We start from the raw sequence: 25,213 nt of genomic DNA on the forward strand, positions 1-25,213 counted from the left end.
AATTTACCGTTTGGAATTGGGAACTAAGAGCTCCTTAACCTTGAGAACTGGATCCTAAGAGCTGGGAATTGGGATTCACCTGTCTGGATGGACATGACCTTCCTTTCTGGGACGGCGTATCCACTTAAGCCACACATACTCAAACTCCATCAAGGCGATTTAACATCCTTATTACTGATTCTTGATAGATATCAAGTTCATGCCTTGCGATTGACATGATGATCGACGTGTATTCCATATTCCGGCGCACTGCTCACACGGCTGGAGGATTTGGTGAATTCTAGCCTATCACGATTCTAAACGAGTTCAAGCACTTCCGCACTTATCATAAGCTAGGACAGGGGATGAAATACCATATATGCAATTAATAATTATACAGGCTACAGACTTCGGAGCAGTCACTACATCACTAGCCAACGGCTGCAAACGGCTTGGACGAAGGAGCAATAACCTCTTCAGTGCAACCGTGCAAGAGTATCGAGCAATATTGTTCTTCCCATGTCCCAGTGAGGATCATCAAAATTTCCGGGAGTGCTAGTCTCATGGCCGGTGTACGAAACTAGGTAGGAGTTAGGAACAGGACATTCTGTTTCAATTTTCAAGGCCAGCACTAGCCATTGTGATTGCCGAACTATTTCCCAGTAACATGTATGATATTGGTAGCACACACTATATAGTCCAGAGCTCAGACCTTATGCAAGATCTAGTGCGACTTCCAGAGTCCCGGCTCCCGAGAACTAAAAGACAGATTTCGAATACTTATCGAGATCAAGTTGATGGGGCTTCGATCTGTGGATCTACAGTCGATAGGTTTGAGACTTGAGAGACAGCAGTCTCACACATGATACAGTGTTCCTTTGCTTTATACATTTTGCTTTTTTTCAAGGTACCTGGGGTTCTGGAATGGTTCCAAAAAGTCTGTCCTGAAGTTTGCGTTTGATAAGCTTTCACTTCATAGAGTGCAAGACCATGGCAGGGCTTATCCTTATAAGGAAACGTCGATGGGTCTCTATTCTACTTACTTTTCTAGTACATGGAGGATTCGCCAGCTCATTGGAAACATCTCGTTTCCCAATCCACTTCTGGCATTTATACGGAGCTATGTGGACGATCGGAATGAGCATGGTGTCGATCAATCATTATTGAGAGCTTTGAACAATTCTCACTCACGACAGAGTATTGTCCTGAAGCTGGATACACGGAGTGCTTTAGTGTTTGATGCATGTCGCCTATACCTGGGCTAAAGTGACTGGAACAGAATGAATGTCGAGAAAGAGACAAGCAGGACTCAGGAGACTGTATGTGATTTGGGGGTCAATGAATCAGGCTATCAATCAATACTGGTGAATTGTTGATTGTTGAACTCTATTATGCTGACTCTTTTAACTTTCTACTTCTCCAGATTCTGATGGTAGGAGCCGCAGCTTACAAGTTACGCTACGATTATTCACCATTCCTGATTGACCTCGTCCTCAGTAACTCATAAGCAGTCAGGGTGGGAGGCTAGTTCAGCCCAACATTTTAGTACCTTCGCTTCTTCGCGTATTCTAGTTATATCCTTCGCTTCGATCCTGTTTCACACACGGGGAACGCCATGCCAATGATGCCATCAAAAGCTGCAGGGCCACGCCAATAGTAGACTCATAATATGAACTTATTATTACGCTTGATGTAACAACTATCTAACAATAGGAATTGAGACGGAGGGCAGGGGAGTAGCGTCAAAAGTGGGTTATTATTGTTGCAGCCAGAGTAACTCGAATACTCGATTAATTGGCTAGCAGTTTAGTACAACGACTAACTCGATACAGAAGTCAAAAGTACTCCCCCGTAAAGAGCCTTCTATGTCTCAAAATGGCAACGATCCTCGGTCAATGCGTGTTGTTTTTGCTTGAATTTGCTGGTGTTCAAAGCGTGGATTTCCGCGGGTAACTCAAGAGATGCGTCCTTGATTCCGATCTTGAGGATCGATGGCTGATGCAGGTCATCTCGAGGGCGAGGCATGGTCTATGAATGGGATTGTGATCATTGTGGTTGCACTATGGTCCACAAACAAAGTCCTAAACTCACCCATTCAACTACTGCTGTCATCTGTCAAAGTGTCATTTGTCAAATGGCACCTCGTCAGCCTCTGCGGATCAAACTGGGTTCAGACTTTCAGCTTTACCCGACCAACATCCGGCGGCCTCCGTCCGCATTGGAGTTCTGTCCACTGACATTCAAGCTGGCTTACGGGAGTATGTCTTTGTCGCCAAGTCCTTGAACAATTGACGAACGAGATCATCGAGAGTCAAGATTTCGGTTCCCACTTCCCACCCCTGTCGGGTGTCGGGCATATGTCCAGAACTCGACAAGATAATTGATGGGGTGGCTAAGTCTAACGCTTAAGCCCTCTGGGTTTGCTTATAATTATTCTTTTGCCTACGCAGCACCAGAGGGGACCCATATAATCATATTACCCTGCGAGGTGTAAACTCCGTTCCTTAAGCGACTTACTGTTAAAAGCGCTTTACAAGGCCCAGGAGCACTGGGTGCCTGGGCTTACGAGTTATGGTAGTCCATGGCCTGCTTATTGGGCTTCGTCTCTCAGGTCCAGTCCACTTATCCACTATTCAAAGCTTTCAACACAAGGTCCGTGGGAAGAAAAGTGGGAGTCCGCTGGACCACTCACTACTGGTGATTTCTCTTTCCTTCGTCAGGAATCACAGGTTCTCGACTATCATGAGTCGTGAGACTCGTGACTGATGGCTCCAGCGCTCCACAGGTTCCAGAATATTATCTATCACCTATGAAGGACACAAGTGCGTCTACTGTCCCTGGCCGAACTGTGGTAAAGAGCCAAAACACACGATCTGGCTTGTCGTGGGCGAACTCTTGCGGAAGTAACCTAGGTATCAGTAGAGAGTATGGACAGTCCAAACCGCTCAGACTCTCTTGCCAAAACCCTTCATCTCCGTCTAGCCAGGGATTCGACCATGTGAAAGCCTGTAAAGACGGAGCAAGAAGCAAACCTTATAGTCAAGGTTTTGCCTGATCTACCAATTTAGTTCTGCATAGCATCCAATCCTAGGCACCTCACCCCTTTTTGGGCTGCACGCTATAGATGCACTGGTCTGCTCGGTCATCATTTAGTTGCGAAGGATATGCACTTCAAAGAGTCATTGTATGGCTCGCTTCCCCACTGCATACTGGGGGGATGGCTCCATACGGCACTTCACGGCCAAAGTTGGCTGTTAGTTTACCCTCTCAAGGATGTCGTCGCTTGTCGACCTGTCTGCTGCCACTTCCACAGCTGAAGTGCCGTAAATCATACGTAGGATCCAATTACAGTCAACTATGCTGCTTGATAATTAGAATTTACTATTTTTCTACATTATCTTGAAACTTAGCTCCATCTTCCCTTCTTTTTCCTTAAGAACGGCTGTTATCCACAATTCAATATCGAGCCCTCTTTGAGCCTCGTGGCTAAGATCCCCTCGAAACCGCACACCTCGTGGCACGGTCATATTGCCTCTTTGTCTTGGAGGCCATGCGATTGATTCCTAGAGTCATGATCAATTGCTCATAGTCGGGTTCCTATCTGTGTGCCATCATGGTTGAATTCGTTGATCGGAGCGCCTCGATCTTCGTCGTCACCATCGTCTTCCTGGGCCTCTCGTTTATCGCCGTGTGTCTGCGATGCTTTGTCCGGTTGAGGCTGGTCAAGGCCTTCGGATGGGATGATGCCCTGATGGTCTTTGCTATGGTATGCAGTTCTGTTTGCGCCTGCTCAATCTTCATGATCACTTTCAACGACCCGTTACTCATCTACTTCCAGTGCTTGAATATACTATTTGCATTATGCGGAATAATTGGATCGGTATATGGCATGGGGCGAAAGTTTGAGCACATCCTCCCCGATCTTGATCAACTGAAAACTGCTTTGTTTGTACGTCCCCACTTCCTGTTCCGCCGCCTCTCCGGAATCCCTCAGCTCATACTTGGATCTTGCTAGTGGTGGTGGCTCGGGCAGATCAGCTATGTCCTCACCTGCGTGGTCGCCAAAATATCCATCGCTCTGGCTCTCCTTCGTCTCACGGTGACGAAAATGCATACGGTTCTTCTGTGGATCGTAGTCGGAATGTCCCTCATCGTTGGCCTTGTGTTCTTTTTCGTCTTGACGTTGGAGTGCAAACCGGTGTCATATTTCTGGACTCGATTCACTACCGAGGGGACTTGCCTGAGTACGGATACTATCATCAACATCGCCTACCTTTACAGTGTCACCGCCACACTGTGCGACTTTATCTTGGGTCTATTGCCAATCTCGCTTGTGTGGAACCTGCAAATGAACCGAAAATCCAAGGTTGCATTGGCTGGTATCCTGAGCATGGGATGCGTGTAAGTTCCATGTCTTGGTTGTCTCAGTAGCTTCTCGATTCGATTTCTGACCCTTTGTTCAGAGCAAGCGCGGCGGTCATCGTCCGTATCCCGTATCTTCCTTCATACAAAGAGAAGGAGTTTCTCTGTAAGCGTTCTCGGCGGCTTCTGTGCTCCTGCCCGCACCTTGCTGACATCCATCGGTTTGACATAGATGCCACAACCGACATCAGTATATGGTCGAACGTCGAAGCTTCACTCGGTATCATGGCTGGTAGTCTGGTCACTCTTCGCCCGCTTTTCCGCTGGTTCCGCGGCGCCAGCTATTATGGGGGAGGCAAGAGTGCGAGGAGAGCATACGGGAGTATGCCCCTATCCAGCATGAATGGCCAGGGCAACGGAACACACCAATCGAGAAGCGATCGCGGCCCAGCGCCATATTGGAGACCTGACGTGTATCCGCAGGATTCACATGCAATGGTCACAACCGTTCAGACCTCCCGAGGGAGCACGAATAGCAGCCAGGAGGATCTGAACCCCAAGCAGGGTTCCTTGCATGGCGTGAACGTGCATAAATCCTTCCTTGTGACATCAGATGAAGTATAATTTAATAGGCAGGCCCTCGATCTAGCTACTATATAGTGCCAATCAATCGCCCTCCTCTTGTGTTTATAACAAATTCTGGTCAAACCACTTTGCAAGCAGGGTGGGAAATCCATGAGTGCTCCGTCATTAATATGTAGTGCACAGTAGAAAGGGTCTAGAAGAAGACCAGACTAATATCTTGACGAAAAGGCAAGATCAAAGTATGTTTTATAAGCAACATCATGGCACATGGAGAAAAAGGAATTATTTCTCTATTCTCTACCAGGACAACCATTCATAGGGCTGTCCCCAATGATCCCAGACAATGATTTGAAGGCGGACAAGCACAGTCAAGCTCCCGGAACTACCTTTGTCCGACAAGCCATCTCTGGCACATGGCGGCAGCCAATCGATGGCCAGCAACACACGGACTTGCTGGATCGAGCGGCGAAACCTCTAGAAGGGAATTCATTCAAAGGTGGCTTCTTTCACGACGAAGTCATATCTTTCCACCAAATACATCCAGCAGATTCCGGGGGACTAATCAATCGTCTCCTCTGGTCCTATGGTTTATTGAACGGATAAACTTATTCTTCATCTGCGTCGTTTGACCCCCGTGGTCATTCGAGTGTAACCATGTCAGTTCCTTATCTTCCTCTTGTCGCGTGCAATGACCATCTCACTGACCAGCTGTTCAGGGCTAAACTCGTGGATGATCCCCAAATTAAATATGCGTCGCTGCATAACCCTCTTTCTACTCAGCTTCATACCTACGTGTGGCCGTTCCTGGTCATCTGGCCAGCTTTCTTCGCCGTCTATCTTTCCCCTGAGCGCTACGATACCTACATTGGAGGACAGGAATGGACGTTTGTCTGGTCTGGATCGATTATTACGGCTCAATCTCTTCTCTGGTTGATGACAAAATGGAATATCAACATTCAGACTTTGTTCACGACGACCAAGGCCCGGTCCCTTGACTCTGCGCAGCTTATCAAGGTCATCCCCATTGCCAACGCTGGCTCTGCGGAGATTTGCCCCCTGGTCCATGATACACTGGACGGAAAGAAGACATTCTCGTTCTTGTTCCAGAAGCGCCGCTTTCTCTATTATCCTGACCGCAAATCCTTTGCCCCCTTATCGTACGTGCTCGACGCGGAACCGAAGCCCACGATCAAGTTCTTCCAGCAGTCCCAGGGTTTGACTACCAAGGCAGAGGTCGACAGCATCCAACATCATTACGGCGACAACACTTTCGATATTCCGGTTCCGGGATTCGTGGAGCTCTTCAAGGAGCATGCCGTGGCGCCTTTCTTTGTGTTCCAGATTTTCTGCGTTGGCTTGTGGATGCTGGACGAATATTGGTACTATTCGCTCTTCACGCTTTTCATGCTGGTTGCTTTTGAAAGCACCGTTGTGTGGCAGCGCCAGAGGACCCTCAATGAGTTCCGCGGCATGAACATCAAACCGTACGATGTCTGGGTGTACCGCGAGAAGAAGTGGCGGGAAATCACGAGTGACAAGCTTCTGCCCGGCGACCTGATGTCTGTGAATCGCACCAAGGAAGATAGTGGAGTTGCCTGCGATATTCTTTTGATCGAAGGCAGCGCTATTGTCAACGAGGCCATGTTGTCCGGTGAGAGCACTCCGCTCTTGAAGGAATCGATTCAGCTCAGACCCGGAGACGACCGCATCGACCCGGACGGTCTGGACAAGAACGCCTTCGTTCACGGCGGCACTAAGGTCCTACAGATCACCCACCCCAGTTCAAGCGCCGGAGATTCGGAAAATTCGCAAAAGCCCCTGTCCAAAGTTCCCTCTCCACCTGACAATGGTGCCCTCGGTGTGGTCGTGAAGACTGGTTTTGAGACTAGCCAGGGTAGCCTTGTGCGCACGATGATTTATTCGACTGAACGTGTCTCCGCCAACAACGTCGAGGCCCTTCTGTTTATTCTCTTTCTTCTCATGTTTGCCATTGCTGCCGCGTGGTATGTGTGGCAAGAGGGTGTGTCCAAGGATCGGAAGAGGTCGAAGCTCCTTCTGGACTGTGTCCTTATCATTACCAGCGTTGTTCCCCCAGAGCTTCCCATGGAGCTCAGTCTCGCTGTCAACACGAGTTTGGCTGCGCTGAGCAAATTCGCAATCTTCTGCACTGAGCCTTTCCGTATTCCTTTCGCAGGACGTGTCGATGTTGCCTGCTTTGACAAAACTGGTACTTTGACTGGCGAGGATTTGGTCGTCGATGGTATCGCCGGTCTGACATTGGGTCATGCGGATGCTAAGGTCGAGAAAGGCGGCGCCCATACGGAACTTGCCAAGTCCTCTAACATCGCTCTCGATACGACCCTGGTGCTTGCGAGCGCTCACGCTTTAGTCAAACTGGATGAAGGCGATGTTGTCGGAGACCCCATGGAGAAAGCGACACTGCAATGGCTTGGTTGGACTTTGGGCAGGAATGATACCCTTACGAGCAAGACTGCACTGGCCGCAGGCACCCGCGCTCTTGAATCGGTGCAGATCAAGAGACGATTCCAGTTCTCTTCTGCGTTGAAGCGTCAAAGCACTATCGCAACAATTGTTACCAATGACCGCAAGACTTCCAAGAAGACCAAGGCAGCCTTTGTGGGTGTCAAGGGTGCTCCTGAGACTATCAGGACTATGTTGGACAAGATTCCTCCTCATTATGAAGAGACGTTCAAGTATTTCACTCGAAATGGTGCCCGTGTCCTTGCACTTGCTTACAAGTATCTCTCCACCGAGTCCGAATTGTCCCAAGGCCGAATTAACAACTACGTCCGTGAGGAAGTAGAGTCTGGTTTGACTTTTGCTGGCTTCCTTGTCCTACAATGTCCCTTAAAGGATGATGCCGTCAAGTCCGTCCGTATGTTGAATGAAAGCAGTCATCGTGTGGTTATGATTACTGGTGATAACCCGTTGACTGCCGTCCACGTTGCACGCCAAGTTGAGATCGTTGATCGCGATGTTCTAATTCTTGATGCTCCCGAAAATGATATGTCTGGCACGAGACTTGTTTGGCGATCTATCGATGACAAGTTTAACCGCGACGTTGATCCGACTCAAGATTTGGACCCCCAGATTCTGAACACTAAGGATATCTGTATTACTGGTTATGCCTTGGCTAAATTCAAGGGTCAAAAGGCCTTCGCAACCCTCTTGCGCCACACCTGGGTCTATGCTCGCGTGTCCCCTAAGCAGAAGGAAGACATTCTTCTCGGACTCAAGGATGCTGGCTATACGACACTGATGTGTGGTGACGGCACAAATGATGTTGGAGCTTTGAAGCAGGCTCACGTTGGTGTTGCACTTCTGAACGGATCGCCTGAGGATCTTGCAAAGATTGCGGAGCACTACCGCACGACGAAGATGAAGGAGATCTATGAGAAGCAAGTCGGTATGATGCAACGCTTCAATCAACCTGCTCCCCCTGTGCCTGTCCATATCGCACATCTTTACCCTCCAGGACCTACCAATCCCCACTATCAGAAGGCCATGGAAAGGGAAGCGCAGCGCAAGGGTGCCGGCACTACGCAAGAGCATATTCCGACCATTACATCTCCAGGCGCGCAGGCTTTGCAGCAATCCAATGCCATGACCCCTCAGCAACAGCGCCAACAGCAGGCTTCCATCGCGGCCGCCGGATTTGCTGACAAGCTCACATCTTCCATGTTGGAGCAGGAGTTGGACGATAGCGAACCTCCAACCATCAAGCTGGGAGATGCATCGGTCGCCGCGCCCTTCACCAGCAAATTAGCCAATGTCATTGCCATTCCCAACATCATTCGCCAGGGTCGGTGTACCCTTGTGGCGACTATCCAGATGTACAAGATTCTTGCTCTGAACTGCTTGATCAGTGCCTACAGTTTGAGTGTCATCTATCTGGACGGTATTAAGTTTGGCGATGGCCAGGTTACCATCAGCGGCATGTTGATGAGTGTTTGCTTCTTGTCGATTTCTCGTGCTAAGGTAAGCCATGTTTTATAGCAGTGAAGCTACTTCCATACTAATTCATGTCACAGTCCGTGGAGGGTTTGTCTAAAGAACGACCTCAGCCAAATATCTTCAACCCGTACATCATTGGCTCCGTTCTCGGCCAGTTCGCCATCCATATTGCTACTCTTATCTATCTGTCGAACTATGTCTATTCCGTTGAACCGTAAGTATTTATGCTCTTTGACTCATGATTCGTGGTTCTAACAGAGTTTTAGGAGAAAACCCGACGTTGATCTGGAGGGTGAATTCGAGCCTTCGCTTTTGAACAGCGCCATTTACCTTCTGCAGCTCATTCAGCAGATCTCTACATTCTCTATCAACTACCAAGGCCGTCCCTTCAGAGAATCTATTCGCGAGAACAAGGCGATGTACTGGGGCTTGGTTGCCGCATCTGGCGTCGCTTTCTCGTGTGCCACCGAGTTCATCCCGGAGCTGAATGAGAAGATGCGCCTTGTCCCCTTCACCAATGAGTTCAAGCTCACGCTGACCGTGCTGATGATCATTGACTACGCTGGCTGCTGGATTATTGAGAACGTGCTGAAGCACCTTTTCAGCGATTTCCGGCCGAAGGACATCGCTGTCCGTCGACCCGATCAGCTGCAGCGCGAGATGGAGCGCAAGAGAAAGGAAGAGCTGGATAGCCAGGCGGAGAAAGAGCAGCAGAGGAAGGTTTGAAATTTCCTGACTCTTTTCCTTAATATGTTACATTAGAGTTACGTTTGGAGTGATAGACGTCTAGACGATTTCTTCGCAGTCAAGTTTCAAGCAAATTTTCTATTTAGCTTTTTGTATAGGTGTATTCTATACTTTTTTCACATATACAAAAGGATAGAAATGATACAGATATTGTTCATTTCTCTTGCTTCGTTGTCCTCGAATGGTGGAAGGGCCGTTGTGCCCATGGGAGCAGCGTGGAGCCATAAACTGATAAGGGTGAGTTTACGTTCTGATTGAACGCAACGCTCGCTGATTCAACTGCGGACTAGGTTGGCCTTTACGCCACTCAAGAGGCTGTTTTGAAGGAAACGTGGCGTTGTCTACCAGGCCTATCGATGAGGGAAATATCCACAGAGGATGACATCTTAGAGACACCGCAACCCAAGCAATAGAGTCGGATGAAAGCTACCCAGCAGTGCCACATTAGATATCGAGTATGTGCGATGCCGTTCTGAGCTCTTCCAGATTATGATAGCGGCAGGCCACTCGAAATAGGAAGTTCCATCACATCCCTGGTGGTGGCTCTAGGTAAAGAGGTCCAGGGTCGCTTGTCGGCCACTCCGATCTACATCATCGGCGTCCAGAATCTACCAGCCACTCTGGAAAGAGGTCCGCTTCCTCAGGAAGGCGTTTCGATTCTGGGAGAACGAAAGAGATATCGATGGGCAATGTATCCAGGTCTTTTCCTTGGGCAGGACTCCGGCCAGTCGCGTTCTATTGCCGCGGTGGTGGCAGACATTGCCCCGTGATGTCAGGAAGGAATCATTGCGGTGATATCCAACGCCACGAGAAGGAAATATAAGGAGCACGAAGATGGGCTTCGAGATGAGGTTTTGGTTTTCCTGGATCAGATCAGATTCTGTGTATCGATCAGGCTGAGTCTCTTGCGATCTTTTGCAACAAAACACCCAGAAAAATCTTCAAACAAAAAAAATCCAGGTCTTATCAAAGACTATCCCATCGACAGTCAAAATGACAGACTACACCGATACCACCGGAACCACCTACGGTACCACCTACGACACAACCGGCGCTACCACCGGCTATGGTACCACTGGCACCACATATGACAACACAGGCTATGGCACAACTGGCTACGGCACCACGGCTGGCACAACTGGCTACGGCACCACGGCTGGTACCACGGGCTACGGCACCACGGCTGGTACCACGGGCTATGGCACCAGGGGCTACGGAAGCACCGTGGGCACTGCGGGCAGCACCTACGATAACGGCTATGGCACCACCGCCTACGACCCCAGCACGGGAGCCTACGATCAACACATGGACTATCGCACCGATGGCTCCACCAGACATCACCGTGAGAGAGTGAATCCCAGCGGCACATACCGACACCGCGACGTTGACCGCCGCGATGACGGCTCCGTCCATGTCCATAGGGAATACGATAACCCAAACACCGGGACCAGCTACCACCGGGACTACGAGCGGTAGAGATTGGGAGGAATGGAGATGGGTTTTGGCGCATGTGGGAAGTACATAGGAGGATTTGCATTCGCAGTACATATGCATATAGGTAATGATGGGGTGGAATCTGGGGTGAAAATTTGAGAAAATCGGGGTTTCGAAACAAAAAAAAAATAGAAAAAAAAAGTTGAAAATGGGAAAATGCGAAAAAAAAATTCTGTTTCTGCAGCATTGTGGTGTCTTTCCTTTTTGTCGTGTTATTTAGCGAGTATAGAAAATATTACGATCGTTACGAACCCCAAATTGTCCTTGAAATCCGATTCGTGGTACGGAGTACTTGAAGTAAAGGCGATGATGAAGTTGTGAAGTATGAAGTACGAAGTATGAATCATTGCTGCCTCAGGTGTCGAGACACCCCCTTGGTGCCTTAGGCTCAAAGTGCTTCCTGCCTGAGGAACCAACCTCCCCTAGTAAGACTAAGCTCTCCTTCCCAGTAGTTACTAGTTAGTTAGCCTTGTCCTAGTGCTGGGCTATGCTCATCATCCGCCTTGACGCCCTTACCCCCTCCCATCTACCATCACAGCCTTGCCCAGTTTGACCGCTTCTCGCGGATCTATCTCCCATGCTCCCATAAACCTCGTCTCATCATGTCCCGGAGGACGCTGGGTGGAGGTCGTGTCCTGGGCACTCCAAACGCTCTTGCTGTTCAAGCTTCAACTCCATCTCCGCGACAGAAGCCAAGCATCTTATCACCTTCCGCCAGCAGCCTCTCCCTTAGTTCTCAAGCTTCCGCCTCGCAGTTTTCATCCGAAACTCAAGACCTCACTTCTAGGATCTCCCTAGATAATGGTGCGACTTCTATATCCGCGGCCCCGGCGGCTACCGGTGCGCAGCTGGCTTGCCCGATCTGCAGTGAGGAGATGGTATGGTTCCTGCCCCCACCTCCCTGTTCTCCCGTCCAGGCTTCACAGAGCATGCGATAAGCAGTGCGCTAATCGGTAACAGGTGACGCTACTCCAATTGAACAGGTACCTTGTCACTTGCGGTTCGCATTTGTTACATGCGGTTAACCAGGCCCACCACAGACATCTCGATGACGTACACCAGAATCTGGAAGATGACCGGCAGGATGAAGTCAAAGATTGGTTCAAGTTGCAAATGGAAAAGGCAAAGCGCTTTCAACCTTTAGCTGTGCTGAATCAGAAGCTAAAAGGCTTGGATGTCTTCGAATCGAACGAGAACCAGCAACCTTCCATCGGCACGAGTCGGTCCATCGCACCACAACCCGGTCACAGTGAGCCACCGAGGATAATTGACCCCGAAGACATAATCATAAAGGATCACTGGCAAGGTCGGGGCTTATATGATACGTGCCTGGAGCCGTCGTGCGGGAAACGTCTAAATGCTACGAATGGCTGTGTCAACTGTCGCAAATGCGGGAAGCTGTTCTGTGAGGAGCATACCATGTATCAGATGCGACTGTCCAGGTCGGCGCAACATGAGCCGGTGAGAGGCTTGTGGTACAGGGTCTGTGAGACTTGTTACAAGTCAAGGGAAGGATACAATGACCATAATGGTACGGCCTCTTTCATTCTCGCGGGTGTGACTTGTCAAGGCTAATTGGTACCAGGCGTGGTCAGAGATCGAATGGCCGAGTTCAAGGCTGTGAGAAAGCAGACCGTCGATAAAGCTACACTAGAAGTCTCTCGGTTGGAAAAGCGTTTGACGCGACTCACACAGGGACTAGCGGCTCTACCCCCAGATCAAATCCAATCCAGCGCAGGTAAACGCTGGCCAATCTCATGGCAGAATGACCAGCGCAAAGCGCTCGAGCAGACGATTGTCAGTTGGCAGGAAGACTCAAGTGTGCCTCGGTGTCCGTTCTGCCAGCAAGATTTCAGCAGCTACACTTTTCGGAGGCATCACTGCAGGACTTGCGGGCGGGTTGTATGCGGTGACCCTGCAACCGGATGCTCCAATGAGGTTCCTCTTAGTATAACATCTCGTATGTTGCCTTGCTATTATACCAGCGTGTTCACCCCTAATCCCAGTCCAGTGTCCAGGGCGATCGGAGAAAAGTCACTCAATGCGGGTGTAATCAATATAGACATCAGATTATGTAAGGATTGCAAAGCAACACTGTTTGACCGTCGAGACTTTCAGGCGGATGTTACACGCAAGCCTCCAGATGTCAGGGCATATGAGAATCTAGTGCAATTTGAGCGCGGAATTCGACTGCTCTTGCCCAAGTTCCAGAGGCTGCTTACAACTCTACAGTATGTTCTGCTTCTCTTCTAATCAACGCTTGAGCTAATTTGGCGCCTTCTAAATAGGGACCCGAGGCGGCCACCTACAGCCACGCAACTGGCGGAAGCCTCTAAAGTTCGCAAGCGGCTCACCGATTCCTTTGCTCAATATGATGTTGCTGCCAGGCGTGTTCGTGACATGCCAACCGACTCTCCGACGCAGAAGCGACTCCAGAAGGCCGTTTATCAGCAAGCCAGCAATTTCCTTCACCTGCACATGCTTCCTCTAAAAGCGTTACCCAAGATTCTCAAACACGCATCGTCAAACGGACGGCCGGCTAGTCCAGCTAGTTCGGTTGCAACCCTTTCTGGTAACAATGCAGCGAGCGGTCATCAACGGCGAGAGTCGGCACTTGCATCAATTAAATATGGCAATATCGCTACCAGCGGTAGTAACAGTAGCCTGGCAAGCGATACGAGTAGTGCTGTCTCAGCATTAGAAGCCGAGGAGAAATCGCTGCGCGAACGTCTTATCGTCCTGGAAGAACAGAAATTCTTCGTATCAGAGATGATTGCGGATGCGAATCGCCGTCGTAAGTTCGACGAAGTCAGCAGCCTTGCAATGAATATAGAGGACCTGAGTCGGGAGATTGACCGCATCAACGGCATTCTGGACGGCCTCGATTTTGAGAGCGTATATACCGCCAATCAGCCACATCCTTGATCCCATACCAGAGGGTTATTCATTTGATCTCCTCTCTTTCTCGACTCTTACTTCTACGGCACTTTTATTTGGGATGCTCTATGGTACATTTATTTGCTCATGGCTTATTGGCACGGTATTCAGCTTGGCGTTTTATGATTTGCATAGCACGTGGCGTTCTTGAATACAGCGAGTAGTTGGTTTGATCTGTACAATATGATATGCTCAGTAAATATGACTATAATACCTCTCCTTTGTGCCATTAATTAAAGGTGAAATATCAGCTCAATTATATCGCCGGACTGAAGTGGGCCATACGTCTTATAGCTGTTGTAGGATTCTGACATAGAGCAGAAGCGCACACTCATTCTCCAACAAGTAGCGTTAGTGGTGTAGCGGTAACATACTTGCCTTCCATGTTTGAGCAAGCAAGTGCTCGGGGTTCGACTCCCCGCTGACGCAGTAAATCAATTGCTTTTTTGTCCCGCTGTGACCAAAGTTTTTGTTTTTTCTACATTCTCTTTTCGCTGTCTTGCTTGTGGCTACTACTCCGTATGTTTTCTTCGTTCGTCAAGCTAGTTTTCAGTACTTTATGTTTGATTACTGGCCAGAGGGAAACTCAAATTCAGAAGGAAGGTTTCGAAGTCTGAGTCGAGTAGTCTAAATCTTGACATGATAGACTAGGATACCGCGGTAGTTTATTGCATGTACATTACTTCTTTGTCTCTACCCTATCAGCTATGAAACGAATAAATGACGAGCGGGGATAACCAATCCCAGGATGTCAAGAAGGTGATGAGAGTGAAAAACAAAAACAAAAAGGAAAGCCGAACGCGGGGGTCGAACCCGCAACCTTGAGATTAAGAGTCTCACGCTCTACCGATTGAGCTAGCCCGGCAGTTCTTGTTGAAAGGCCATTTCTTCTATGCTTATATGACCTTGAAGAAATGATTGCCCAGAGCAAGGCGCGTCGTAGTATCTTCTTGCTCTGTTTCTTCTTGTCAATATTATACCGTATATCTTTGTACTATATGTCCTCAATGTAGAGACTGGGTATGTGTGAATGTGCTCCGAATGTGAGATATTGCTTTCTAATGCATGTTGTGAGTTCTGTTTTCTATGTCCATGGTGGCTGATCAGTATCTCGTACATTGCGCTATAGTCTGCATGGTGCATTCAACCGGTTTCAGCACCATTACCCAGTCCGTGTTTAGAGGGTTTTTTTTTTTTTTCTAGAAGTGCTATGGCGTAACTATTCTCTTCTGCTGCGCAGGGTGCGCAGTCTCATATGGTCCAGCGCCAATCGAATTCTTCTATAGTCTATCACAGTTTGTGCCTGTCGGGGCTATGCTTATGGGTGTGGGAATTTGGTACTGGCTTTTGTGCGTCCAGGTGAGGCACCTCTCCTGTCGGTGTGTCTAGGCCTGCTGGTGTTGAGTGGTTCAGTGCTTGTTCGTGTCGGGATACCAACACTGCCTCGGGCGTGCAGGTATTGTGATATATATCCGCAATGGTAGGTTGGGTGTCTACACAGGTTGATAACTTTATGTCGGTAATGGGTATTTCCCGGCACAATAGTAACTGGCAAATTAGAATACCAAAACCCGTATGACTGCTATATGAGTGCGCAATTAATCATGGCGTAGCTATCATTGCATGTTTCTATGCCTAGATAATCCTCTCGTAGATACTGTCAGTAAGGATAATATTAAATCTTATTTATAGTATTTTGAGAATAAACAATTCTCAAGAAAGCCCGCCGGGCTAGCTCAATCGGTAGAGCGTGAGACTCTTAATCTCAAGGTTGCGGGTTCGACCCCCGCGTTCGGCTTTCCTTTTTGCTCCGCAACTTTTTTCTCTCCCCCATGTCAGTCGACCACAATCGCAGTGCAGGGGGCCGCAATATTAGTATCAACGTGACAGACCAAAAGGCCAACCTCATCGACTGAACCTGCCTCAACGTCCGCATCGACACCCCCCCCCCCCCAAGAACTATCCGGATTGCCCACATCCAACGCCCACGACGCGGCCAACGAAAACCGGGGTCTCAAATGCCTTCAAGACACTCGACACCCACGAGACGGAGCAGATGGTCAGATAACCGACAGCTCAGTGCCAAGCAGAGAAGAGAGTGAAGTCGCAAATTTTCGAGCCTCCTCTAAGAGGCTCACGATCGCAACCGCCGTTGCACGGGCGCCCTGCTCGCCGAGGAAGAAGAAATGGGTTCCATGGATCTGTCGACACATTCGACCAGGTCGCGAATGAATAAGATCCATGGCTGTACCCCAGCGGGAACGATCTAGCTGCGCTAGCCCATGCGTCTCAAGGGTGCTCACAATGTGCTGCGTCTGAACGAAAGCCCATGTCGTCCTATCAGCAAGGACATGGCGCGCATCATGAACACTATCCCCGTGCAAAGCGGCAATCAACGGCCACTGGTGAAAGTCCAGCGCCGCGGCATCCTCCACCGACGTACGACGGTCCTCGACAAAACCATGCTCCTGAGAATACCGCAGATCACAGCCCAGTAGACTGACAGGCGTATGGCCATAGTAACTGCGGAGATAGACGTCGTCGGGTATGATGACACCAGAATTCAATTCGTTCTGCCCATGGAGCTGCTGTAGGAAAAGGTCCGGCATCCCGTCCAGTGCAGCATAGCCCTGTGAGGTTTTCCTGACATTTCGTGGGATCGGGCGAACGCCAGGAAGACCAGGAGTCGCGGCGAGGCCGACAAAAAATTCAACGTTCAGCCCTCGTGCTCTTGCTGCTACTGTATATGGTACCACAATTCGTCCGCCCATACTCCAAGCAAGGAGCACAACGCTGCCTGAAAGGTTGTGTTGGCTTATAACCAGCCTTGTTATCTCAGCGGCTTGTAATCCCCAGTCACGGATGCGATACCCCGGTGCGGTGGCAGGAATGATCTCATCCGGCTCGCTGTGGAGGGGATACGAGATGGCGAGAAATCCATACCCTTGCTTGTTGAGCCAGTATGCCAGGAAGTCTTTCTCGCGACTTCCCGGATGGCCGCCGTATGAGATGCGGGCATTGTGACCACCACCAGGGATGAACACAATGAGAGGATTGCTAGGATCAGCGGGACTGAACTTGTAGAGTGCTGGGAACCATGCAACAGTGTCCAAATGCTCTCCTGGATACAGCGCGCCAGGAGAATTCAGAGCCATGCTGATGAGCAGAGATCACCTCACCCCGAACATCGTCATTTTCCATGACCTCTCAGATAGGAACATAGTGTTTTGTGCAGTAAGCGATGGTTCATGATGTGTTTACTATTAGAAGAGCCAGAGAGTTGGGGAGAGCTGAGGTCGACAAAGGAGGGGAGGCCTACCCCACATGATCTAGATCTAGGGACAGCCACGTCATCCGTCTGTAAACAAACCAGGCATCAACATGACAACGACTCCTCTCGAGCTTCAATAAAGGGCTACGCTGCTACGAATCGAATTGTATATGCTTGCATGATCCATATATAAAGAAAAGTAGGTACATTCCAGGGTTCAACCCGTAGATTATCACACCACCATGTCAACGCACCCAACCACAGCAACGTCCCTGAAATATGAGGGATCCAAAGGACTTCAAAGTCCACAATTCTACCAGTAAATGCCTAAATTCAACGTGGATCCTGATCTGTGTGCTTTCTTGCAGCCTTCTCTTCGAGTAATGATTGAACCATCTCGGTCAAAGCCGTGATCTTCTCCCTTAGCTGCATGATCTCCAGTGTTGTATTCTCGGCATTTGCGTCTGGGGTGCTCTCCCGTACCATCTGTCTCCAGGTGTCGTCGACGTCGAAGTCAACCTCTTCGGCAACCTGCTCCCACTCCTGGATTTCATCGTCATCCTCTTCGCCGCGGCGACGATTCAGCCGAATCCGGCGTGCTTCACGAGTCTCGAGGGTTGCGGTGATAAGCAAGAGTGGTGAGTAGATGATGCCCATGATGACATCGTTCAGCCTCGCGTAGTAGTTTCGCGGCATCCACCACTCAAAGGGGAGGACCAGAAAGATGATCTCGAGGAGATTGAATGCTAGATAATTAGACTATTAGCTGCATAGTTCCTCATATGCCAGTAAGGGTTCACCTACGAGGTATAAAGACATTCTCGTCTGGTGCTCGAACGAATTGCATTGTCTTCAGCGAGAAGATTGCCATGTACTCGTCAACAGCATTGCCAGAGATATCTTCGTAAGCGCTGTTGTAGAGTGCAATCAGAATATTAAGCAAAACTAGTCGAGCAGTTAGCAAATCTCACACTGTGAGCAAGGAAAGTCTACTGACCGATCATGACAATAAAATTGAATACGTAGTAAAGGATCAGCCCGAATGGAAATGCCAACTTCTCAAAGACGCCGAACTCTGGGCTTTGCATGATACTGTTCGCCATGCCTTGCACGATGCCTCCGGTAAGAGCGAGCTGGTCATCGGCCTGGGCCATACCATAGAATGCTTGGAAGAACCCTATAAGGATGACGAAGAGAAGAGCAAAAAAGATCAAGCTCTCTTTCATCATAACTCGCAAGACAACGAACATGGCACCGAAGAACCGGAACGTGTCGAGGTAAAGCATCATGCGCATCCAGAACATTGGGCCAGCCATGGCCAAAAAGCTGTAGCTCAGCTCATTGAGCCTCTTTCTCTGCTCATCCTCGACGGAGCTCGAATGTACGAGTGCTGCGACACGCAGAAAGAACGACACCGCGAGAATGGTATATAGAGTCGAGTTGAACGCGTTCCAGAATTCAAAATAGTCTCGACCGACCTTCCAGAGCTTCGCGAGCTCATCACAGATATAGGCCAGTGTCATGGCATAGAGGACTCCCTCCACAAAATCCAGGTTTCCGGTCGGATTGACGGTGTTGATGACTGCAGTGTACAGCAGGAGATATATCAATGAGAACAGTATCTGGCATGCATTCTGGTATAGGGGAGTCCTCATTCTATCAGGATGGAAATGGACCCGGAAATCCGTATTGTCCTTCTGATGGTAGGGGACGAAGTTGGTCGGGTTACCCTCTTCTTGACAGAACCAGCCGCGCCAAAGATACTTGATACATTTTTGGTATCCAGACGAGCCTATGACGGTGAGAGCATGAAGATCCACGGCCCGCTCGATAACATTGGCAGGGGTTGTCGGTTCACCCTCTGAAAAGATGGAGTATCGCTTTAGAAGGGCTTCTTGCAGGAGGAATTCATGATCGTCTTCAGACTCTATTCTGCAGATTGTGTTAGCAAGTATCGAGGTCTCAGATCCTGATTAATTTGGCATCTTCTTACATCCGTTTCGCAATAATCTCACATGCAAGTGCTCGACGTAGGAGAAGATCCGAATCCCAAAGCTCCGTCACGGCCTGAAGCTTGAACCAACGTAGGCAGATGAGAAGACAGTAGATCACACATCCTCTATACTCGTCACCACCCGCCTGTCTAGCACTCCGAACCACCTCATGTGTGATGATTCGGCTGTTAGGCTTGGTGATAGCTGTTTCTTCGATCTCAAACGGAATGACCTGTTCGATCTGGTATTTCAGCCGGAGAGCAACTTTGGTCACTTCTTTAGCAGAGCTAGTGGTGGCCGATTGATCGGCCGCATAGGCCGGAAGCACTGTTTTACTATGTTAGTTTCTGAGAATTGAGCTGTTTCGGAGAGTGGACAAGGATTGGTGATGACGTACAACGCCGTCTTTCTTCGTGTAGACGCTGACGAACTCGATGTTCGGAGCTGAAGAGGTCTCTCCAATGCCCCATATTGATTGTCCGTGGAAACGGAGAACAGGCATCAATTGAAGACGAAAAATAACACGACAGAGCAGAAAATATTGGGGGGTCATGGGACTCCATCAAAAGTCGAACCTTATCACAAGCGTCAAGATCTCCAGCTGCCGCGCTAAATGTGTCCCGCTATTTCCAGCCACCACCGATTGATTGATCTGGTTCAAGGTATCGGATTGCCATTCACCGCTAGATATATCTTGATGCATGATTTGGTATCATTGAAAATGACAATGCCGTTCGATGAACAGGGCTTACCAATTTCCTGTACTCAGTACTTGAGCAAAATCCACCCTTCGGGCGAGGACAATGGCCCAACATCGAACCAAGATACCAGTAGAAGTTTCAGGAATAGATAACCTGGTAGCAAATTCTTCCCAAGCGCTATCCAGTACCTACGAGTGAACACAGCAGGTGCATAATGTTCTGAAGTTGACACCGAATCCCGCCTGGTAAGGGAGTGAGTTTTGAACATCTAGGACGTACCCTTGCAATTGGCACTCGAACCATGAATTTATGTACATCAAATCAAGAGATAGAGCTGTCCCAGAATCGTGGCCAGAATAAACGCAAACCTGAGTGATATGGACACATCGCCACTGGACGAGAAGTATCGCGGCAGCAAGTTCTTCCAAATAAGCCCATCATTTTTGAGACATTGCTGCTCATGATGTCCCGCTGGTGAGCACATTAAACCCGTCTCCTGTCTCATAATTCGTGTCATAGCCGAAACCCTTCTATCAGGAACTTTTTTCTAGCCCCCGTGTCTGACCAAATTCATATGTCAACTGAACCACTATCTCTCCCGCTTGCGGCACCGTCCAAATCCAATGTATGCGACAAAATGTCAGCTTTTAATCATTTTTTTTTTGCAGGGCTCGCTAACCCAAGAATTCGTGACTAAAACGGCGTGGAAACCATAATTTACTCAGGAACACCCTCGTCACTCTCTGACATGCTCTCATCGCCGCTGACTTCCATGTTCTCACGCTCCCGCTTGTCCATGAGTTCCTGGAGTGCCGCGTCATCGTGCTCGGTAACGGCCTTGGGCGCCATCTTGACGATGCAGCCACCACCGGCTTCCTTGATGTTGACCTGGATTTTCTCGATGGCCTCCTCGAGCAGCTTGATGCCCATGGTCTTATCCAAGCACTGGCTGGTCAGGACGTAAAGGGGAGGGGCGACAAGCTTGACTTTGATCTGGTTCTCGGGGGTGTTGTTTGCCTCCGCAGTGCGAAGAGCAGTCTTGACGGCATCGATTCCTTCATAGCCGAAGCAGGTAACTTCAATATCAGCGCGAACCTTCGTCGGGGCAGGAGTAAGCTTCTTGCTAATGTACTGCGTCAACTCCTTCTTCACGGCGTCGCTAGGGAATTCCACATCCTCCCACACGTCAGGGTTCCTATGGATGAGATATGAGTCATAAAGTCGAATGTAAGATGGGGGTGAAAGGGATCATCCTACGTGATGGAGATCTTGAAGGCATCGTGCGCATGGCCGTATTTCCGGTTCAGGGGCCATCCGATCTTCTGGTATAGGTCCTCGAGGGGGGTCTGGGTGGCCTCTGCAACATGGCGCATGATGGAGTGAACCGCCTTGCTCTTGTTGTATCTCTCCTCACACTTGACGACATCTTCGGGTGAAACACGACGCTTGGAAAGATCAATGTAACCTGAACGCAAGAACATCGTTAGATCACTCGGGGGCCAAGCGCAGTCAGATGCAGTGAGTGCCACATACCCTTCTCCTTGTCAACACGAAGCACGATGACAACCTCGTTACGTCCGATACGGATGAGCTTCTGAATACTACGGATACGTCTCCGCGACAATTCGGACAGCAGAATCATGCCATCAATGTTGTCGTATTCGAGGAGCTTCACGTATGCGCCCATTTCGGCAATCTGCACAACGCAAACGGACTGGATTAGCCAGGTGTTCTCCGCCACTCAAAGGCACCAGGCATCGAAGCATATACATACCTGCTTGACATTGACCATGACATAGCTGTCAACCTCCGGGTACTTCTCCTCGTAGAAACGACAATTTGTTAACGACATTTTGGCGGGGCGGCGCTTGATAGTAGGCCGAGCTGACGATTCAGGCAAAAGAACAGAACTTTTTATTTCTGAGAGAAGTCTTTCTTCCGGAGATCCGTATCGGATAATGGAGAAAGATGGACAGAAGACGGGTGAAGAGAAGTTGCGACAGCAGGGGAGTCCTTGACGTGAAAAAGCAACAATCAATCTCAAATCACCTTTGTGGCGGTTCAAAACCCACTTTGGGCTTTGTTGGAGCCCGCACCGAATTCGAGGGAGACACAGCGACCACCTGCGCAGCTTACGAGTCACGTGTGATTAGCAAGCCCACCGCCTGGCAGAAACAGGGATGCGACCTCCGGCTGACCTAATCAAGGCAAGGCCGGTTTATCAGTTGACCATCAGCTTCTTATCACTCTTTAACATCATCATCGTCAGCCTCCATGCATCCTTCTGGACATCTCGGTCTGCTGAGGGCATAATAGGTGCCACGGAAAGAGACAGCCCTTGTGCTTTATCATTTTGAGGCATTTTCGCTCGATGCCCCCCTTCTTACTAACCCAATCTGGATCCATGATAACTGCTATATTGGTTTTTGTAAGATTCTTTTCCTCGGCTTGGCTTACCGTCCCGCTTGTTTGGACTGGCCGGTGGCCACCGCCCTTCGAACAAAAGGCACTACTTTCGTTGGCCCTGGTTGATTCATTTAGCTAATATTTAAGGCTCTCACCTTCCTCCCCTCTCTTAATCCCATTTCAAGATTTCCTCCTTAAGTTGCTTCTGGATAATGGCGTATTCTTGAATCATCGTGTGCGGTTTACAAGTCATCAACTGGCCGTCCGTTTCATCTCATAAATCATGTCCGAATCCGCCTCTTTGCATGGAACCGGTCAACACCGCTCTCTGCGGGATCGTATCTTTGAGGTTTTTCGGACCTCGTCCCCAACCAGTTTCTCTGCTACTGCTGAGGCTAATCCGCGGAATCTCCCAACGTATGTGGCAGGCGAACCTGGTCCGAGAACCCGCCTGCTGGACTCGTATGATGATCGGGAGCCTCTATGTGGACAAAGTACTTGCAGTCATGGAACTTTCTCTCCAAGACCCGAGGATCATGGCGGCGATGTACAATGGGCTGGCGGGAGGGTAGAGATTCCCGGGGATTCTAGTGCGAGCTCAAGCCATATGCATGGGCCCGACAACTTACCTTCGATGGAGTCCTCAATGACAGCATCCCTTGTAAAGAATCGCAATGCATTGTATGTTCTATACCCAGGAGAGAGAAAGTGCTGATAACCAAAAAGTATTTCCTTGAGGGGCTTGTTATCTGATACTAACCCGGCGCTCAATCTAGATACATATCATACTATGTTCCATTTTTCAATTGGATCGGTCAATATCGTTGGTCATTCTTTCGAGGGGATCTGATAGCGGCATTTACCGTGGCATCTATCTATATCCCCATGGCATTGTCATTATCATCCAATCTCGCGCATGCACCCCCTATCAACGGTCTTTACTCCTTCGTGGTCAGCCCCTTCATATATGCAATTCTTGGAAGCAGCCCTTTGCTGGTAGTTGGCCCAGAAGCAGCCGGATCGCTGCTCGTTGGAACGATCGTGAAAACCAGCGTCAAACAAGGGCAGTCACACGAGGATAATGGAGCTGAAAATGCTATTGTCGTGGGTGTAGCCACTGCGCTGGCGGGTTCGATGATACTGATCGCCGGATTGACTCGTTTGGGATTCCTGGACAACGTCTTGAGCCGTCCTTTCTTGAGGGGATTTATCACTGCTATTGGCTTTGTGATTTTTGTGGATCAGTTGATTCCGGAAGCTGGACTGGCGGACAAGGCAAAAGACGCTGGAGTGAGTCACGGCACCACAGTGGACAAGCTGATCTTCTTCTTCCGAAATGTCAGATACTGCCATGGACTCACAGCCGCAGTGTCCTTTAGCAGTTTCGCTATCATAATGGTTTTTCGGTATGTGCTTGATCTTCCCCCGCCAGAATGCATGCGTTGACCCGCTGCTTTTCTAGAACTCTGAAAAAGAAAATTCAACCACGCTATCCTCAAGTCGCGTATTTTCCGGATCGTATTTTGGTGGTCATACTGTCCGCAATTCTAACGTGGCATCTTGGTTGGGATGAGAAAGGGCTTGAGATACTGGGCGCCATGAAAGATAACGGGAATGGGGTTCTCGTTTTTAAATGGCCATTCACTGAGATGAAGCATGTGCGTACTGCGATGAGCACCTCTTTTATCATTGCACTGCTTGGCTTCTTCGAGTCCTCCGTGGCCGCCAAAGGACTCGCTCAGAACAGAGAAGATGGGGTGAAGGGTATGACAGTTAGTGCTAACAGAGAGATGGTGGCTCTTGGTGTGGCGAATGTCCTTGGCGGGTGCTTCATGGCCCTCCCTGCATTTGGTGGGTATGGGAGAAGCAAAGTTAATGCTTCTACCGGCGCCCGAAGCCCCATGAGTAGTATCTTCGTGAGCATCATCACCCTTGTGAGCATCCTAGTGCTTCTACCCTATCTTTATTATCTGCCGGTGAGTATAATTTCGACATCCGAGCCGACGGTTGGCTTTCGCTGATACTTTCCAGAAAGCGGTCTTGTCCTCAATGATTTCCGTCGTCGCTTTCTCACTAATCGAGGAGTGTCCTCATGATGTAGCTTTCTTCATTCGCCTCCGTGGATGGTCAGAGCTGGCTCTGATGATCCTCATCTTCGCTTCGACGATTTTCTATTCCCTGGAGCTGGGCATTGCGCTGGGCATCGGGCTTTCTGTCCTCATCTTGATTCGACACTCCACACAATCGCGTATTCAGATCTTGGGAAAAGTATCTGGGACTGGTCGATTCGATAATGCCGAACTTCACCCCGAGGACGTCAAATCGATCGAAGGAGCCCTGGTCATCAAGATACCGGAGCCTCTCACTTTCGCCAATACCGGCGACCTCAGGAACCGTCTCCGCCGACTGGAATTGTATGGTTCGAGCCGCGTGCACCCATCTCTGCCCCGAATGCGTTCCCCAGAACATAATAAAAACATCATTTTCGACGTACACGGTGTCACGAGCATAGACGGTTCTGGGACACAGGTCCTTTTCGAGATTGTGAAAGACTACGCAGATATCGGGACCAGAGTATTCTTCTGCCGCCTCCCCAACCGCGACGTCTTCCGAATGTTCGAAAAGAGCGGTATTGTGCAGCAAGCTGGAGGAATGACGCATTTCGTTTCCAGTGTGGATGAAGCACTGCGGCTTGCTGAATCGGAGCATCGAATAACGGAAAGCTGATATGACTGCGAGGCAAGCAATGATGTGACACAGCG

The 25,213-nt window shown here is 49.4% G+C and overlaps 8 protein-coding genes and 3 non-coding genes across 11 annotated transcripts, besides 3 other annotated features; 7 read left to right on the plus strand and 4 right to left on the minus strand.

The window, feature by feature from the left end:
- Window positions 1-3,592: 3,592 nt before the first annotated feature.
- ACLA_041570 (putative integral membrane protein) lies at window positions 3,593-4,965 on the plus strand (the record flags this gene model as incomplete). The annotated part of the gene is made up of 5 exons (XM_001271364.1): window positions 3,593-3,745; window positions 3,818-3,928; window positions 3,995-4,380; window positions 4,443-4,507; window positions 4,574-4,965. 5 exons carry the CDS (start codon window positions 3,593-3,595, stop codon window positions 4,963-4,965), a joined length of 1,107 nt encoding a protein of 368 aa, XP_001271365.1.
- Window positions 4,966-5,580: 615 nt separating this feature from the next.
- Window positions 5,581-9,627, plus strand: ACLA_041580 (ion-transporting P-type ATPase SPF1; the record flags this gene model as incomplete). Its single annotated transcript, XM_001271365.1, has 3 exons — window positions 5,581-8,925; window positions 8,979-9,115; window positions 9,168-9,627. The coding sequence occupies 3 exons, from the start codon at window positions 5,581-5,583 to the stop codon at window positions 9,625-9,627; spliced, it is 3,942 nt and encodes a 1,313-aa protein (XP_001271366.1).
- Window positions 9,628-10,641: 1,014 nt separating this feature from the next.
- Window positions 10,642-11,124, plus strand: ACLA_041590 (uncharacterized protein; the record flags this gene model as incomplete). The annotated part of the gene is made up of 1 exon (XM_001271366.1): window positions 10,642-11,124. The coding sequence occupies one exon, from the start codon at window positions 10,642-10,644 to the stop codon at window positions 11,122-11,124; it is 483 nt and encodes a 160-aa protein (XP_001271367.1).
- Window positions 10,747-10,864: a microsatellite.
- Window positions 10,752-10,854: a microsatellite.
- Window positions 10,798-10,842: a microsatellite.
- A 620-nt stretch (window positions 11,125-11,744) lies between the features above and the next one.
- ACLA_041600 (putative vacuolar segregation protein (Pep7)) lies at window positions 11,745-14,067 on the plus strand (the record flags this gene model as incomplete). The annotated part of the gene is made up of 5 exons (XM_001271367.1): window positions 11,745-12,020; window positions 12,103-12,125; window positions 12,183-12,673; window positions 12,728-13,373; window positions 13,431-14,067. 5 exons carry the CDS (start codon window positions 11,745-11,747, stop codon window positions 14,065-14,067), a joined length of 2,073 nt encoding a protein of 690 aa, XP_001271368.1.
- A 360-nt stretch (window positions 14,068-14,427) lies between these two features.
- On the plus strand, window positions 14,428-14,508 carry ACLA_041610. Its single transcript has one exon. It is a non-coding gene; the product is annotated as a tRNA-Gly (tRNA).
- A 363-nt stretch (window positions 14,509-14,871) lies between these two features.
- Window positions 14,872-14,944, minus strand: ACLA_041620. Its single transcript has one exon. It is a non-coding gene; the product is annotated as a tRNA-Lys (tRNA).
- Window positions 14,945-15,804: 860 nt separating this feature from the next.
- On the plus strand, window positions 15,805-15,877 carry ACLA_041630. The gene has a single exon. It is a non-coding gene; the product is annotated as a tRNA-Lys (tRNA).
- A 262-nt stretch (window positions 15,878-16,139) lies between these two features.
- On the minus strand, window positions 16,140-17,234 carry ACLA_041640 (thioesterase domain protein; the record flags this gene model as incomplete). The annotated part of the gene is made up of 1 exon (XM_001271368.1): window positions 16,140-17,234. The coding sequence occupies one exon, from the start codon at window positions 17,232-17,234 to the stop codon at window positions 16,140-16,142; it is 1,095 nt and encodes a 364-aa protein (XP_001271369.1).
- A 449-nt stretch (window positions 17,235-17,683) lies between these two features.
- yvc1 (putative potassium ion channel Yvc1) lies at window positions 17,684-19,814 on the minus strand (the record flags this gene model as incomplete). Its single annotated transcript, XM_001271369.1, has 5 exons — window positions 17,684-18,096; window positions 18,155-18,295; window positions 18,348-19,282; window positions 19,344-19,671; window positions 19,742-19,814. 5 exons carry the CDS (start codon window positions 19,812-19,814, stop codon window positions 17,684-17,686), a joined length of 1,890 nt encoding a protein of 629 aa, XP_001271370.1.
- Window positions 19,815-20,762: 948 nt separating this feature from the next.
- Window positions 20,763-21,897, minus strand: ACLA_041660 (translation initiation factor eIF2 subunit alpha; the record flags this gene model as incomplete). The annotated part of the gene is made up of 4 exons (XM_001271370.1): window positions 20,763-21,240; window positions 21,303-21,510; window positions 21,579-21,741; window positions 21,820-21,897. 4 exons carry the CDS (start codon window positions 21,895-21,897, stop codon window positions 20,763-20,765), a joined length of 927 nt encoding a protein of 308 aa, XP_001271371.1.
- Window positions 21,898-22,734: 837 nt separating this feature from the next.
- Window positions 22,735-25,178, plus strand: ACLA_041670 (SulP family inorganic anion transporter; the record flags this gene model as incomplete). Its single annotated transcript, XM_001271371.1, has 4 exons — window positions 22,735-23,132; window positions 23,228-23,857; window positions 23,914-24,427; window positions 24,483-25,178. 4 exons carry the CDS (start codon window positions 22,735-22,737, stop codon window positions 25,176-25,178), a joined length of 2,238 nt encoding a protein of 745 aa, XP_001271372.1.
- Between the last annotated feature and the right edge of the window lie 35 nt (window positions 25,179-25,213).

Source organism: Aspergillus clavatus, genomic scaffold, assembly GCF_000002715.2.
Source record: "Aspergillus clavatus NRRL 1 1099423829802 genomic scaffold, whole genome shotgun sequence".
Taxonomy (NCBI): Eukaryota; Fungi; Ascomycota; class Eurotiomycetes; order Eurotiales; family Aspergillaceae; genus Aspergillus; species Aspergillus clavatus.